General features: G+C 48.1%; 1 protein-coding gene across 3 annotated transcripts in view; it reads right to left on the reverse strand.

Moving 5' to 3' along the window:
* Positions 1 to 16,892, reverse strand: part of LOC125642395 (Krueppel-like factor 5) — a 91,828-nt gene that overhangs the window by 41,668 nt on the left and 33,268 nt on the right. For 2 of the 3 annotated variants that reach the window (XM_048863687.2, XM_048863686.2), the window contains exon 1: positions 4,516 to 4,821. The exons of the other annotated variant lie outside the window; for it this stretch is intronic. In XM_048863687.2, the coding sequence (XP_048719644.1) occupies positions 4,516 to 4,683 (168 nt within the window). In that variant the 5' untranslated portion in view covers positions 4,684 to 4,821. Of the gene's footprint in view, positions 1 to 4,515; positions 4,822 to 16,892 lie in introns of those variants that run through there. 3 annotated transcript variants of the gene reach the window in all.

Consider the following 16,892-nt stretch of genomic DNA (forward strand, 5'->3'; position numbering starts at 1 on the left):
CAAGCAGCACGAGGCGCTAACTGCCCAGAGTATGTACCTTGTCTTTTGGACAGGACTGTACTCTGAGCAGCTAGCCCCTGATGCTGTTTGCGCCACTGCAGCTACCATTCTAAAAATAGCAACATAGATCGATAAGAGCTGGCGTAGGTATGTCTCCTCGAGCTGGAATCACCCCCGACCTCGCAGCGTCAGCAAACCCTCAGAGAAGTCAGTGGGAGAAGTAAAACTGAAAATCAGAGCACTGATCTGGGTGCTCAACTATGGATCAAGGAGCCTAAAGTAGGCCCTCATTTTGTAAAGTCTTGCTCTCTGGCCTCACATTGACTGAGATGAGAACCTGCCCCAGAACCATGATGGGCCTTGTGCTTCACATCCTTGTTTGGTTCTTGAACGCAAGAGCTTGCTCCAGGAGCCCCACAAACCTGGCCTTTCCTTTTCTCAATCCATGAAACTCTTCGGAATGGGCACTGCTACATTGCACACGTCCCCGCCGACATCACCGAGCTGTGAGGGGAGAAGGCTAACCCCCGCCCGCACATCCCCGAGCCTGGATTTCCTGAGCTCACACCTAGGGTGGGGCTTCCTTCTCCTGGACTTGGAGCTGGCGAAACTGACCGGAGGCAGCACAGTCACAGCCCTGCCTCCTCTCAACATGCCTCAGAGTTTAATCCAAGGGGCTTCCCCACGCTACACCCACTTCTCTCTCCCGTTAGAGGTGCTCTAGTTCACCAGAAGTTATGTGCCATGTCTGGTGCTATGTGGGATCAGACGTAACAGTACAGATCAGAGTTGGAGCTAAACCAGAATGAAGCCTAAACCAACCGGCCATCCACGGACTGAAGGGGACATGCACAAAACCAAGATCCAAACTTCTTAGCCCATTGCTATCAAGACCCCCAAACTGGAGCCCTGAATCATGAACCCACCTCCCCACCAGATAAATTTACCGTAGGATCTGAACTGCATGGCCCAAGCCTGTCCCTGTAAAAGTCAGAAAACCTCTTCAGGGAAGAGAAAGGCAGAAATCGCTGTGTGTGTTGTGGTGCAAAGCTATGATTTCACGGATGAAATCCTGTTCTCATTGCAGTCAATGCCAGAACTCCCATTGGACGGCAGTGGGGCCAGGAGTCAAATCAAGCAACCACACAACTTTCCCTACAACTCTGCAGGGAGGTAAAGGATGGTTCATTCGTTCTCCCCAGCACAGCCATCCCGTCTGCTTTGAATGGGGAGTGGGGGGCAACAAACAAGGGGGGGGATTGGGGAGAATTACGAGAATGTGACCCCGCCATATTCTAAGCGTGTGCACGCACATTGTGTGGGAGGAGGGTGGGGAGGGTGGGGGGGTGAATGCATGCGCTGTGTCTGGGAGAAGGATGGGGGAGAGGTCTGTGTACGCATGTGCGGGGGGGGGGGGGGTGCAAATCCTCAGCAGTCAGACCACTGAGGAAAGCATGTGTCATAGGTAACAAACAGCCAGGGTGTTGGCTCTGAAGTACTCTCCAGCTGTCTGTGGGACTCTCAGGGTCACCAGGGGTGTTCCTTGCCTCAGATTAACTCCCCAGGAGTTTGCCGAGGGATATCACAGAGTCTGGGCTGACTTAGCACTCGGAGCAGCCAGGGTTCTGTTTGTAAGTGGGAGAGCAGGGGCAGCCCAGGATCCAGCGGGACCCAGCCTGCTGCAGAGGTGTGGGGGAGGGATGGGGATAGCACCTCCTGTGGTTCTGCTCCTGGAGCGGGAGACGGGGCCAGCCCGGCATCCCCCTGCCATCTCAGTGCTAGACCATGTCTTCCTGCACATTTGTGCAGTGTCCTGATGCCTGCCCATGGCATCCCCAGGCCAAAGGAGGAGACAGGGCCACCCCACAACATCCCCTCTTGTCCTATTGCTGAGGGATGAGATTGCTTCCCCCCCGTCCCGTTGCCAGAGTGGGAGATCAGACCAGCTTGCTGTGTCCCCCTCTGGTCCCACTGCTGGAGGGGGACATGGAGCAGCAGCATCCACCCTGATTCTGCTGCTGGAGGGTGACAGCAGGCCAGCCTGCGAATTGCTGAGTCCATTTGTTACCTAACCCAACCCTTTGAGGTAATTGCATCAGTAACTCTCATGGAAGGGAAGGGGGAAATCAACCCCATGCCTGGCACCCCTGGCCTCTGCCCTGTGTGTTCCCAGCTGCGCTGGGGTCTAAACGGCTCCACAAATGCACCCTTTTCTTTCTGGCCTCTAGTCCATTGCCATGGCACACATTCTACTGCTGGTGGCAGTAGTGGTGGTATGGAAAGCTGGAGCTTCCACCACCAACCTTCCCTCCTGTGCCCACTGAATTGTCTCACACTTCCCCAGCCCACCCTTGCCAGGGGCTCTAAAGACAAGGGGAGGTGGGTTTGGATTGCTGGCTGGTTGGCAGAGTACAGACCTGATGGATGGGCTGCACGCCACTCCCACCTGGACAGCAGAGGAATCACTGGCACAGTGCAAGGGCCGGCAGCAGAACACACAAAGCGGGCTGTGGGTGGCACATGCCACCCAGGGAAAAGGCTGCAGGGAATGGTCCCTCTCACTAGACTTTAAAAACAAAGTTCCCAGAACACCAGGTCACAGCAAAGAGGCCATGAGTGGCGTCCACTCCTCCTAGTAACTTCCTGTCTTACTCTTTTCTAATGCCAGCAGCCCTGAGCTAGCAGATTCCCAGCCAGAATTCTGGCACGACCCAGAGGTGAGAATCAGAACCTCTCGGGGGACCACTTGACCGAGAATTATTTTATTTGTTGGTTCTCCCTTCTCTGCCCATACAAAGTCAGGTCCAGGGCAATGGCGCACCATGCCCTGTCCTAAAAGGACCATGATCACCCATCAAATCCAGGAACAGCCTTCCTGCTCCCCTCCTGCCACCCACTTCCCAGAGCCGAGCACATAGATCCATTCTAGTTCCCAGCGCCTGCAACAAGATGGCGCTGGGAAGGCGCGCACCCAGGGTTAATCATTAGCCAACTTAGCACTCTGACTTAGCAAGACACCACAGAGCAACGCCAACCTCCTCGCTTTCTGCGCCACTTCTGGGAGCAACCAGGCAGGCTGCTCTAGGGAACGGCGGCAAATCACTAACAGGAGACACGGCTCCAAGAAGTGGCCCATCCAAGCCTCAAAACCATGAGCCAAAGTCATTCAGATCCCAGAGTTCCTTTCACCTTCCCATGAAGGCTCATTCTTTAGGGACAACTTGATCCTTGGTAGAGCCCCACTGACATCAGGGAAGTTACACCAGGGGAGATTTGCCCCACTGGGTTTCACTTCTTTCCAAGAGCTCCTTGAAGGGCATTTCCAAAACTCTCGCTCATTTCCACTTGGATTGGATGGGGGGAAGAAGGGTGATGCTAACCTGCCTTAAAGGCAGATGAAGGAACTGCTCGCCCCTGGGACTCCTGCATTTCATCTCGAAAGAGCAAGGCGGCAATGCAGCGACAGTTGTAAAATGGTTCCCCAGTGTGGGGCAGGACACTGCCCGTGTTTCACAACCGGCCCCGCAATCTGAGCGAGTGGGGTTGCCGCACCCAGAGCTTTTCAGCAATCTTCTCTGTCTGGGATCTTTGCTTGTGACTCGGGAGGGGGGCTGGAGGCTGATTTCCAGGCAGCTTATCCACTGCTTTATCTCTGGCCTTGCTGTTCACAGAGGGAAGCAGCAGCGCTGGGGAATTTCAAGGAGAATTCCATTCTTGTCTCCACTAGTGTGATTTGAAAAATAAGAGCCTGAACTACAGGAAAGTACCCATTCCTGGAGCCCTTCCTTAGTGATCTTCTCTGTTTTACAAGAGGGGCTGTCCTACTGCTTCTCCAAGATGAAAATCAAACTCCTATAGAACTTAAATGTTTCCACACTGGCTTCTTCCGATCATGCAACAAATGACTGGAACTATGTTCCAGAGGATTGTTCACTACCCATTTGTTTCACACCTGGCAGAAAACAACACTTTCTAAAATCCCCCTCAAAAAATTTTAATAATCGGGGGGTGGGGGCGGGGAGTCTATTTAAACAGCAAAAACAAAACAAAATCCAGCTGCAATTTTTTTCCCTTTAAAAATCAGATCCACACCTTTATCATCTAGTGACCGACGCATTCTTTCTGTCGAAAGTACATGCTTTGAAATCTTTCCAGTCTAGCACCCACAGAAAGGGAATTTTCATAACTATACACTGATGGGCCAGATCCTCATCTGGTGTATATCAGGGCAGTTCTGTGGACTTCAATGGAACTACACCAATTTGCACCAGCGTAGGATCTGGCCTTTTGTTTCCCCAGGCTAGGCTTGTTTTGCAAGCTGCAATTTCTGGGGGAGGGCTGTGTTCAGTGGAAGTATTCTGATCTGGCTTTTCTCTGAACATTTTAAAAAAAAAAACCAACACAAAAGTGGCAAATAATGAAAACCAACCACTGAAAATCGACAGCCAGTACCTCATTATTCCACATCAATAAGGATACTGAGGTGTGATGAGAGCTATTAAGGCTTTCTCTTACCTGCGCCAGGTCATGTTGGTTTTCCAAGATCCTTATAGCAGGTTTGATGTCTTCAAAGACTGAGGTGTCTTCAGCAGACTCCCCGGACATTCTGACTGGTTTTAATTGCGTAAACACTGTACTTTCTTCAAGATTTGGGGTGCTCAGAACCAGCCCACTGCTGCTCATCCCTCCTACAGTCCCCTTCCCCCCCTTCTGAATGTGTTACAAACCAAAAACTAAAAAGAAAAAAAAAGGGGTTTGGACAAAGCTGGAAGGGATTCAAGAACTCGGAAGCAAGCCCGTTGCTAATCCTTAGGAATCCAGGTGCACTGTAGCCTTAAGAAGTCTGATCTGTTATAGAAAAGTCTTACCTGTCCTGAAGTAGGAGGCACACTGACCTGGCAAACTTCAGTGACAGGCCGGCTGAGCCAATCAGGACTGGAGCTAACACTGCTCTGGCCAATAAGCCAGCCGACATCTCTTTAAGGCAACATAAGATACAATGAGTACAGAGCCCTGCTTTCTGTGACTCTTTCCACCAGCCATGTTACCTGTAGCAGGTATACCGAGAGAGAGAGAGAAAATTACAGACAGACTTGCAGGAGAATCTAAGGCCAGGGTAGGCGAGAAACTTTTGCCAGTATAATCATGTCGGTTGGGGCTGTGATTTGTCACAACATTTTTATACCAGCAAAAAGCCCTGGAGTACATGCAGCTATACCAGCAAAAACCTTTTTTTACTGGTACGGCTTATTTCACAGAATTGCTAGAAGCTATACCAGCAAAAAAACTATTTTGCCAGTATAACCTGCTTCTCTACCAGGGGATTTGCCAGTATAGCTATAGCAGTACAGCAAACCCTTTCTAGTGTAGACAAACCTTAAGTGACACAATTGTAGCTGTGTTCTGTTGTCCCCTGTCAGGGCCTGGATGCTCACACTGGTTTGACACCCCGCACATAAACACTGCTGGGTACAGCATCACAGCTCTGCTCTTTCAGCCAAGACAGGACTCATTTTGGAGCCTGTAAGTGCACTCCTTGAGCGACCAGAGGTAGAGGAGCCATGTACGGTGCTCCCTTCTTGGGCACTGAATGCTCCACCAGGTTGGAGATCTTGAGACCATAGCCCAGGGATTTGCACTTGGCTTTCTGCAGAGCAATGCTCTAGAGTCTAGACCGCCAGACCATCCTGCCCTAGAGAGATCCAGAATATAGCAGATCTTGGAAAGTAATCTACTAACTTAGGAGTGTGGTCAACAATTTTTGACTAACCGTTTTTTCATCAAGAAATGGGGGTTCATTGAAACGGAATTTTTTGGCGGGGGTGAAAATTAATATTTTGGTTTCCAAAAAGTTCTCACTGAAAATTTTCATTAAATCAAGAATTTAAAAAGTGGATTCTGTGTAATGTGAAGGGTTTAAATCAGGTTCTGAGGACTTCAGAAACTCAGCCAGAGTTTAGAGGGTCTATTACGGGAGTGGGTGGGTGAGGTTCTGTGGCCTGCAATGTGGAGGAGATCAGATTAGATGAACATGATGGTCCGTTCTGGCCTTAAATTCTATGAAAGCCTACAAAAAAATTGTTTTTTGTTTTTTTTAACATAATGGGAAAATTCCCACTTCCGGACTTTTTACTTTTCCCTAGTTTTTTCTACTGGGGGAGAAGCGGGAAAAAGGTTAAAAAAAAGAGTGAAGGAAAAACAACACTCTTATTTTTCCCCCCACCAGAAAAAGTTGGAAAAAAGTTTTAAAAGTAAAAGTAAGGGTGGGGGACACTTTCTTGCACTTTTAAACTTTTTCCAGTAGAGAAGTGTGGGAAGAGCTCTGACTTTTCCACGGGAAAAAAATGAAGCAAAAGAATGAGAAAGACAAAGGAAAGAAAATTCAAAGCCAAAAGGAAACATTTCCAAACAAAACCATTTAAAATGAGTTTTTCTATGTTGCTTCAAACACATTTCATTGCACAAATCAAAAAACAGGGTAAAGAAAGTAAAAACTTGAAAATTAAAACTGTTCATTTTTTTCTGAACTTTTCATAGAGAAAACCCAACGTTTCAACCAGTTCTGCTCCTAACATCCCTGATCTACTCACAAGGTCACCACTACAGACATAAGCCAACCAGGTCCGGTAGAGTAAGAACGAAACTATCACCCACTACTGTTTCCTTGCACTCTGCCATCGGTCTGTTTGCATACACCTGTCTCTTGTCTTATACTTCAACTGTACGCTAATTGGAGCGGTCTTTTTGTTGTGTTTGTACATGGGGCTCTGATCCATGACTGAGTCTCCTTGGAACTACCATAATAACAGTCATTCAGGATGAAGCCAAGTCTCTCATTTGAATAACATTTCCTATTTTGCTGTGTCTAGCTGCAAAAGCAGGAACGGCCAAACTAACCACATGGGGAAAGGCGGTTGTCCTCTATTTCTGGCTCATGTGGAAGCAGGAAGCATCCGAATTCCCACAGGAAAAGAGGAAATCTTGGTTCTCAGAAGGTTTCTAGCTTTGCGGACACACAAAGTTGGACCATCACAAGCATTTCTGGGGGTTTCTCTGAACCGCCTCTCCAAATCTTTGCGGTTCATTTGTCTCTAGCCATTAAAATGTTTGGGAATGATCACAATTTTCACACTTCTGTGCTCTGACCAACAAGCTGGGAAACTAGAGGTTTATAAGGCCTTGCATCACACTATTGTGTTCTGACATTGCATCATGCAACACGTCCCAGCGATATTGCAACGTGTGTCCCCCAGCATCATAGATGAAGGGAAAATAGCCATGATGGGGCATTATGACACAGTGGGTCTGTCTACTCTGGAACTGGAGGGATCATTTCACTGGACATACCTGCGCTAGCTCTGATGAAGCTGGTGGACTAAAAATAGCAGTACAGCTCCTGCAGCGTGAGTAGTGGGATGGGCTAACCACTCCAAGTATAATCCCATCTTGAAATCCTAGATCCTGCCATCCATACTGCCATAGATACACTCCTATTTCTAATGCACTAACTCAGTCAGAGTTAGCCTGGGTATATCTACCCAAGATGGAAATTACAGTGTAAATATACCCAGAGGCACAGTGTTATGATGTGATTATATTGTCCCACATTGCACTTACAAATCGGTGGCAGCTTTACCTGTATCCCCTGGGTCAGACTCCCCAGTCCACTCAGGGTGCTTTGGACTGTGTAAATCAACATCATTCATTGGAAATCAATGGAGCTACACTGATTGACACCAGCAGAGGATCTGGCCAGGTTATTTCGGTAGGGGACTCAAGTCTCCTCAAAGCTCTGTTTTCAGCGGTCAGACTTAGAAGGGAAGGAAGAAGGCAATCCTTGCTACCTTGCATCTGATATGGATGAAAAATTGATCCCAGACTGAAATTCTTCCGTGCTGCTGGCAAAAGCTTCAGTGGGAGCTGAGAGCATTCAGCACCTCACAAGATCAGTCCTTTAATGCAAACACTGATAGTAAAGGTTTCCAAAAAAATGCAAGCAATCAGTCAGTCTTTATTAGCGCCCCAGGCTTTCGCCAACAGAACACATAACAAATATGTAAAACAAATAGCTTATATCAGATGCAAGACTTTGGACTTCAGTACACTCAGCAACGTACTAATATGCTCTTAAAGAACTGCTCTGAATCCAGTTTGTTGAAGAAGTCAAAGTTCTAATATTAAAGAGACAGTGTTGGGAAGAATCAAAACATTTACAAATGCAGCAAGTTGCATAAAACCTATTATTATCAGAAATGTTTTCAGGACTTTTTTTTACATCAGTGAAAACATTTATTTTTAATCCAACCCCCCCCCCCCCTTGCAGGATTTGCAATTATTGTTATCAATAACAGTAGTTATTTGTATTGCTAGAGTACCTAGGAAATGCAATATGGACCTAGTCTGAAAACTCCAGAACTGCTCTGTGCACAAGTAAAGCTGGTGGCAAAATAATGAACATTTTCCCACAACAGATTTTTGATCCTTTTTGTGAAAAACTTGCATCCAAAATTTGTATTTTTTTAAAAAGTTGACGGGCCCTAATAAGAATTTAAGGCAATGAAACTGACAAGGAGAAGAAAGTGAAAGTGCCCAGTCTGAGAAAGTGATCAGTCTCTTTCCTCTGTCCATGAGAAGTGAAATGCACACAAATAAAGAAACTGCATGAACAGCTTACAGCAAATTCAAGTTTCAAAATTTCTTCCATTTCTAATAATACAAAGTGTTACTATAACACAGCTCAGGACACTGTTCTGATTTGGAGGTATCATTCCTTGGGTTTAGAGACTAAATGACATTCTGCTATGCAGTGAAATCGATCTTTTATTGCTTTTTTCCCCCTTGCATTCATATTTGAGCCCCTCTAGGAATTCAACAAGGCCTGCAGGCATTTCCCTGCAGTGATCATTCCGTCAAATTCTAGGACTACACTGATTTCTGTCAATGATTTCCCAGCAGGAGGATCTTTTGATTTCAGCATTAAAACAAAGCAATCTGCAAAGCTCTTATCTGCATCAAGTCCACTTGTAAGGAAATGGCCTTGAGTCTATAAATGATCTGTGTGACTTGGTTTGCTCAACACCTTTCCAGCAAAAGGCAGATATTGCCTCTAAGGAAGCACTGATATATTTAAGCCAAGAATAAGGAGATTTGTGGAGGTGTTGTTCTGCAAGCCCTTTTTCTTTGTGTCTCACACAGCACTGAGAACAATGTCTGTGCTCAACAAAAAATTAACACCAAACAAAAAATAAACACAGTGTCTTGGGACTGTACTATGGACATCTTCTTCCTGTACTTCATCTGGCACAGCACAGTGCTGTTAAAATCCCTTCTTCAGTGCAAACCTGACTCAGAAATTCTGGAGGATTTTTAGATCAAGGGTGCATATGGTGGAGGCTTGTCCACACCTAAACGGTCACGAGATTTGCCTGGCACTTAGATCAGGACACTGGTTGTCATGACTCCTGAATTATATTCAGAGATGGACCAAAACTCAGATCCCATATCTGAAGTCCCACCTCTAACATTCATTTAGGAAGGGAGTGTTGTCTAGTGGTTGGTGTGGGGAAATCTGGGAGGCAGAACTCCTGGGTTTTATTGCTGGCTATGGAATCTAGGAATCAGAGCAGACGGGATTGCGAGTCAGAATTCCTGGGTTCTATCCTCAACCACAATTTGTTGGGCTAGATGCAGGAATTACTGGGTGAAGTTCTCAGGCCTGTGCTATGCAGGACAATTCATGACTAACCTGTGGAACTCATTGCCATGGGGTGTTGTGAAGGACAAATGTATAACTGGGTTCAAAGAAGAACTGGATGAGTTCATGGAGGATAGGTCCATCAGTGGCTATTAGCCAGGATGGTCAGGGATGCAACCTCATGCTCTGGACAAACCGAAACCTCTGACTGCCAGAAGCCGGGAATGGAAGACAGGGGTCAATTGAGTGATAATTGCCTTGTTCTGTACATAGGAGAGAGGATTTAACCTACATCCAACACCCTTCAGATGCTGGGCCAAGTCAGCAGTGCCTGAGATCATTCCTCCATAGACAGGGGCTCCTGGGCCCCAGATCAGTGTGGGACAGCTTTTCCCCCACCCTGCCTTAAAACTCCTGGGTGGCCACACATCTTATCCTAGGGAATACATACACCCCAGGGTGCTCTGCTCCAAGGTGAGGCCACAGCACTCAGCACTCTATGGGCCTGATCCACCCCCGACATGTCCTCCAAGTCACTGGGAGGGTTTCCATTGACTTCAATGGGAGTTTGATCAGGTTCCAAAAGGGCCTGGTTCTCTTTCCTCCCGCACCTCGCAGTAATTTGCATGAGGTGAAGAGTGCAAAATGGGTTTTAAATGCTTCTAGCGCAGAATGGAAATGTCCTACAAACGCTCTGCTCAGGAGTGAAGGCCAGCCCAAGGGGCAAGGCAGCGGAGAGCCAGTTTACTCCCCTTTCCCCAGTTCCCGTGACAGCTTCCTAACAGCAGACAGGAACAGGGTAGTATCCCTTTAAATAAACTGTGGGCCTTTTAGTGGCGCTCATCTTGTACTACTTGTTAGAAGCAGCCACAAACCAGTCTGAGGTGCAGCTTGTGCATAGCCAGGCCTCGTATGTTGTGTATAGTTAGTAAACACGGTTATTTGGGACCCAACCTGGCCCTGTGATTTCTTCATGGTGTTTGTGTTGGGTAAGGAAAAAAACCCCACACATGCACACAACAGAGGACTACTGGGAACAGGTCAGACTCTCACCAGAGATATACAGATATCTGCTTCTGACAGTATATAGGTTTCAGAGTAACAGCCGTGTTAGCCTGTATTCGCAAAAAGAAAGGGAGTACTTGTGGCCTTAGAGACTTAGTCACCTTAGAGACTAACCAATTTATTTGAGCATAAGCTTTCGTGAGCTACAGCTTATGCTCAAATAAATTGGTTAGTCTCTAAGGTGCCACAAGTACTCCTTTTCTTTTTGACAGTATATAGGTTTCCTGAGCGACTTAGCTAGGCTGCAGCCTCAATATCGTGTGTGTGTTTTAGTCTACGAAATGCCCTGGAGGTACTGGTTTGGGCCCATCTCTGGTGATGATGGTCTCACAATACTGCATAAACATGGGAATGTGCTCTACACCCACACTGGGGACTCCATGCTCAAGAGTGGACATCCAGATTGCAAACTGGCCCATGCCCCCTAACTCCTCATATATGAACAGACAAAACTCCAGCTTCTGTTGGGTGAAGTTGCCATAATCCATGGCACTCAGATGAGTGATGCTGGATTCATACCAGGGTAAAAGAGAACAGACTTTAGTCCCCTGGTCTTTCCGAGGTTGAATTTGGGCTTCCGTAAGATGCAAGTCATTCAGGGCCCTTGTACTGGCCCTCAGCGGCAGGAGAATGTCACCCCTAGAGCTTGTATTTCATCACAGCCAGAATGCAAGTGTTCCTAATGCTTACAAAATAAAACGGAGCAGACCCCAGCCCCAGCACCACCTCTGTCACAGAAGTACAAAGCCACCTGGGTTTATTTTCCCGCTGGAAAATTTGCATCTAACAAATCCCTCTCTGGATCCCTTCAAAAGCACACTGCTTCCCCCAGCTCCCTTCTGCACCACATCTACAGTCACCAAACCAGTCCGATCACTCCGGGAATTCGCTTTGAAAAGAGAGTCAGGGAGGGAATGTAAACCCGCACACCTGTGCGGTCTTGTGCAATAAGGAGCAGCAGTATTGAGGGGCCAAGAGGGGTTAGAGTGGAAGGGAAGTTAAGCCAGCAGCCTGCCAATGAACAGTTCGGGCTGCAGACAGCACAGAGGTCTACAAGCAAAAACTCAATCTTCTAGGTCCTCAACTGATGCAAATCAACTCTAAGCCCAGCTGTGTGTTGGCTGAGCATTGGATCCCAAGGGAACAGAAGACCCTCCAGTCCCTGAACACCAGTGAAGTATCTAACTACAGGCTGGCCTTTGTGGCTACAGTGTGAAATCCTGGGAACAGTGAATTAGTAGAAGCAGCAGAAGCAGGATTCATGTAGTAGTAATACAAAAGCATGAGCAATATACTGTGAGTATTCACCCAGACATACTGTTACACCTGGTGCTGCATAATCACACAAGAAGACACAGCCCGTGCCCTGAAAAGCTTCCAGTCTAATTAGAAACAGGATGCAGGCAGCAAGTAAGAGTGAAAGCAAAGGGCCATGGTGAAATGACATTGAGGTGAGTGAGGAGGCTGAAGGTGTGTGTGACGGGGTAATCCTGAATCGGAAGTACTGTTAGATAAAAACAAACAATGATTTATGAATTGACAGGTTGACTGAAATCGGGGCTCCCTGATTGCCATTAGACCCAGCCATTGTTGGCGGGTCAGTTACTTGTTGGGGTCACACCAGCAGTGGGTGATCTGAAGGAGGCGAGGGTAGTGGCTGCCAGGATCAGCTCAGGAAAGAGATTCTGGTGCATGGATGGAGATACAGAGACATCCCTGAGGGAAGGAGACAGACATTTGGAAATAGCATCACTGGTGGAGCACAGGGGGACACCGCGATAAGAGACAAAAATGGCTGAGGAGGAAGGGGCAGAGCTGTAGCAGGACCTCAAGATGTGGACAAGAATCTGGAATCTGATGCTGTGAGAGAGACAGGTAGAGAGCTGGTAAGAGGAGGTAGCATGGTGTAGTTTTAATTTTTGAAACAGTGAGAGTAATTAACCATGAGAACAACTCACCGAGGGGCCTAGTGGATTCTCCGTCACTGACCATTTTTAAATCTAGACTGGCTGTTTGTCTAAAAGATTCTCTCTGGGAATTATTTTGGGGCAGGTCTCTGGCCTGTGTTGTACAGGGGATCAGACTAGATGATCACAATGGCCCCTTCTGGCCTTGGAATCTATGATCTGAGAGACAACCCACGCAGCTCCGTGCAAACTTCCTTGGTAGGTTAAGGCTAGCAGGGTTCACCACCTCACGCTGACTAGCACAGGTAGCATTGTCAGCCTTTGTTGTAACAGGAGCTACTGGCAAGGGCTCTGCTTAGTGGCTGGGATCCAGGAGACATAACAGTTGTTAGCAAGTATATAGCTCAGAGCTCAGCTCCCCATGACAATGAGTGCCTGGGGCTTATGAGAGGAACGAAACCACAGCTCACTGTGTTTTAACCCATTATATGCCACATTTCCTGTTTCCTAAAGAGTCGGCTGGGTCTTGGGGCAAAATTTTCAAAAGTCCTTAATGGCTTAAGGCCCAGATCCTCCGAGGTTTTTGGTTACCTAACGCTCACTGAAATCAAATACATTTGGGGATCTGGGCCAAAGAACCTTAGTCCCATTTTCAAAAATGATGTGGGTGCTTAGGAGCCTAGGGACCACTGAAAGTCAAATCAAAGGCAACAGCAAGTGTGTAGCCAAAGCCCATAGGACTCTAGATATGTCAGGGACCTTTCCTCTCCAAGTTGCTGACCAAGAACTCGGCACAAGCAAAGAAGAAACCAAAGAATTCATCCCAGAAGATGGTGGGACAGGACTTTGGTCCATGCTGTGAGGATGCCCATGCTATGCTGCCACAATCCATAAAGTGCAGTTATGCACCTCGTTCTCAAGAGTCAGCCCTTGGGTTTGACGTGCTCCCAGGAGCCTAGGACATAACCTCAGGCTTGTTGATTTCAATGCGTCAGACACAGGACACCACATGCACAACCTGGCAAGGACCAGGGCACGGCTGGTGTTCAGTCCTGTATTTTATGGCAGTGGGTTCCGGACACCCACGGTCCCAACACACGTTAGCTCTTACTGCCATGAGGAAATGGTAGCCCTCGAAGCAGCACCTCCAATGGGTCACAAAGAGGAGGTACCATCAAGTGGAAGTAGCTGGGAGTGACGCAAGGAACTGATGGCACAGCAATTGCTAAAGGGCTTGGGTGTCCACCAGCCCGTTGGTAGCACACGTTAGCCCAGGATCTCAACGCATTTTACAAGGATTCAGCAGGTAAGGCTGAAATTCTCAAAGCTGTCTAAGAGCTCTGGATGTCCAATCCCCATGAAAACCAAGGTTTAAGCCTCAGCTTCCTAGTGCCCTGTGAGACAGATAAGTATTATCACTACCACAGTACAGAGAGGGAAAGCAAAGGTGTAGAAAGAGGAAGTGATTCACAGTGAGCCAGTGATGGTTACAGAACCCAGGTGTCCTGATCCCTGGTCCCCTGCTCTAACCAGTAGCCTGAGCTTCCAAATTATTTGCCCATGATAATTTGGACAGTCAGCGGCACAGCTGAGAGAAAACCTGGATTTGTGCTGGAAATGGCCCAACTTGATGATCACTTTAGATAAGCTATTACCAGCAGGACAGTGGGGTGGGAGGAGGTATTGTTTCATATTCTCTGTGTGTATATAAAGTCTGCTGCAGTTTCCACGGTATGCATCCGATGAAGTGAGCTGTAGCTCACGAAAGCTCATGTTCAAATAAATTGGTTAGTCTCTAAGGTGCCACAAGTACTCCTTTTCTTTTTACAGCTGAGAGTGGAGATCCAGGATCCTGCCTCCCATGCATGTGCTCTAACCTTTAAGTCAGGGGTGGGCAAACGACATCCATTTTAAGCTGGCCCGCGAATTCCCACTGGGGAGCGGGATCTGGAGCTTGACCCACTCCAGCGCTCCAGCCGGGGCTCCGGGTTGGGGCCTGCACCATGCAGCTCCTGGAAGCCGCAGCATGGCCCCGCTCTGCGGGGCACGATCGGGGGCTACACTACGCAGCTCCCGGAAGCAGCCACATAGGCCCACTCTGGCGCTAGCAGGGCTGGGGGCCGCTCCACACAGGAGAAGGGACATGCCACTGCTTCCGGGAGCCACTTGAGGTAAGCACCACTCGGAGCCTGCACCCCAGAGCCTCTCCCCATGCCCCAACCCCCTGCCCTGCCCTGATCCTTCTCCTACTCTCCAAACCTGTCCATCCCCAGCATGGAGTACCCTCCTGTACCCCAAACCTCTCATTCCCAGCCCCACCCAAGAGCCTGCACTCCCAGCCAGAACCTGCACCCCTTCCTGCACCCCTGCCCTGATCCCCCTCCCGCCCTCCAAACCCCTCAGTCCCAGCCCACAGCACCCTCCTATACCCCAAACTCCTCATCCCCAGCCCCAACCCAGAGCCTGCACCCCGAGCAAGAGCCCTCATCCCCTCCCGCATCCAATTTTGTGAGCATTCATGGCCCGCCATACAATTTCTATTCCCCAATGTGGCCCTCAGGCCAAAAAGTTTGCCCACCCCTGCTCTAAGCTATGATCTTCTACAGCTAAGATGGGGTCCGTCCACCAGCAGCCTCTGAAATTACATCCTCACTGGTTCTGGTCAGTGCCAGAGGAATTGTGGTCAACATTTGAACATTTCACAAAGAACAATTGGGTCTGTGACAGCAAAAAGCAGCAGGCATATTCTGGGTGCCTGTGCGTTACAGGAAAAATACAGGGACATGTCTAGGCAAGCATCAATGGGGAGAAACCAGCAGCCAGGCATGAGAACGACTGATCCAGCTGCCTCCAAAACCCCTGCGTTGCACAATAACGATTTCCCAGCATGCGAATGGTTAATTCCGAGCGTCTCATGCCATCGGAATGTGCTGGTTACTTCTTTCACCTATTGCCTCCTGCGTGAGGTGTATCCGCCCAGCTGGTTTCTCATGGAAACAATTCTTTAAAAGCAGTGAGCTGCAAAACATCTACATGACATTTCACTCTGCTGGACATCCTATTCATCACAGCAGTCCTGAACCCACCTGGTACCAGCCACTAATGGGCAAGCAAAACCATCCTGTCACCACCCTTCCATTCCTCCGTCTCCATTCTTTTCCTGCAGGTCTTTCTCCAGCCTACCCGCTATCTGCCTCTCTTTTTTCCTGTCCTGGATGTAATCTGTATGTTCACTTGTGTTGCTTTTCTATTGCGTTCCCCCCCACACACACACACTATTTTCACATCATTTTCTCTGCTTCTGCCTACGTATTTTTGCTTCAGCTTGTCTATACACAAGTTATGTCAGCTTAAAGTATACCATTATAGTTCGAGTGGTACAATCCCCCTACTATGGGCACAGTTATATTATACAAAAGCAGTTTAGCTACTCGCATACAGGAAGGGGATTAAGCTATAAAGTATACCCACTGGTGATTGTACCACTATAATCAGACAGGTTTATTAAGTAAAAAACCCTCACACCCCTAACTGAAATAGTTCTACCAGTACAAAGCCTGTGTTTAGAAGAGGCCTTAAGGCCTGGACTACATGGGCAAATTTTTTTTTAATCTAACCTAAGATGTGAATTTAAACCAGTATAATTAGACCATATGGATGTTCACACCACAATGTGTGTGGCACATGACATATCCCATGTAGGTAAGACCTTAGTAGTTTGGCGGTGGGAGGGGGGAATTTGGGTGATTAGGGAATTCTCCCTCCCCCGCACTTCTCAAAATTCCATCCACAATTTGATGGCCTTGGTTGGCACCCTGGTTAAGTAGCAGGTAAATTATGTTCCATTTATTTCAATCCGGCCTCTAAAGGATTTCTGCCCATGGCACATGGGGGCAGGTGTCCCATGACTGGCATAGCTGCGAGAGTTCTATTGCAGGTCAGCCCTGACAGGCATTGGCTGGCGGGGGTATATATGGGATCCAGGACTGAGGTAGCAGGGGGCGCACTAGGTTAGGACGGAGCTGTGTGCGGGGATCCCAGGACTGGCACCGCAGGGGAGGTTAGACTGCATGTCGGGACTGGGTTGCACAGGCAGAACCACATGGGGAAAGCTTTCTGAGCAACAGTATGAAATTCACCTGGCTTTTGCCATTGTTATTAGTCACTCGCCTTTGTAAGCATTACATTCACCTTTACCCCACCCACAATCAGTCTTCTCTGTTCCT

This window comes from Caretta caretta, chromosome 9 (genome assembly GCF_965140235.1).
Source record: "Caretta caretta isolate rCarCar2 chromosome 9, rCarCar1.hap1, whole genome shotgun sequence".
NCBI lineage: Eukaryota > Metazoa > Chordata > Testudines > Cheloniidae > Caretta > Caretta caretta.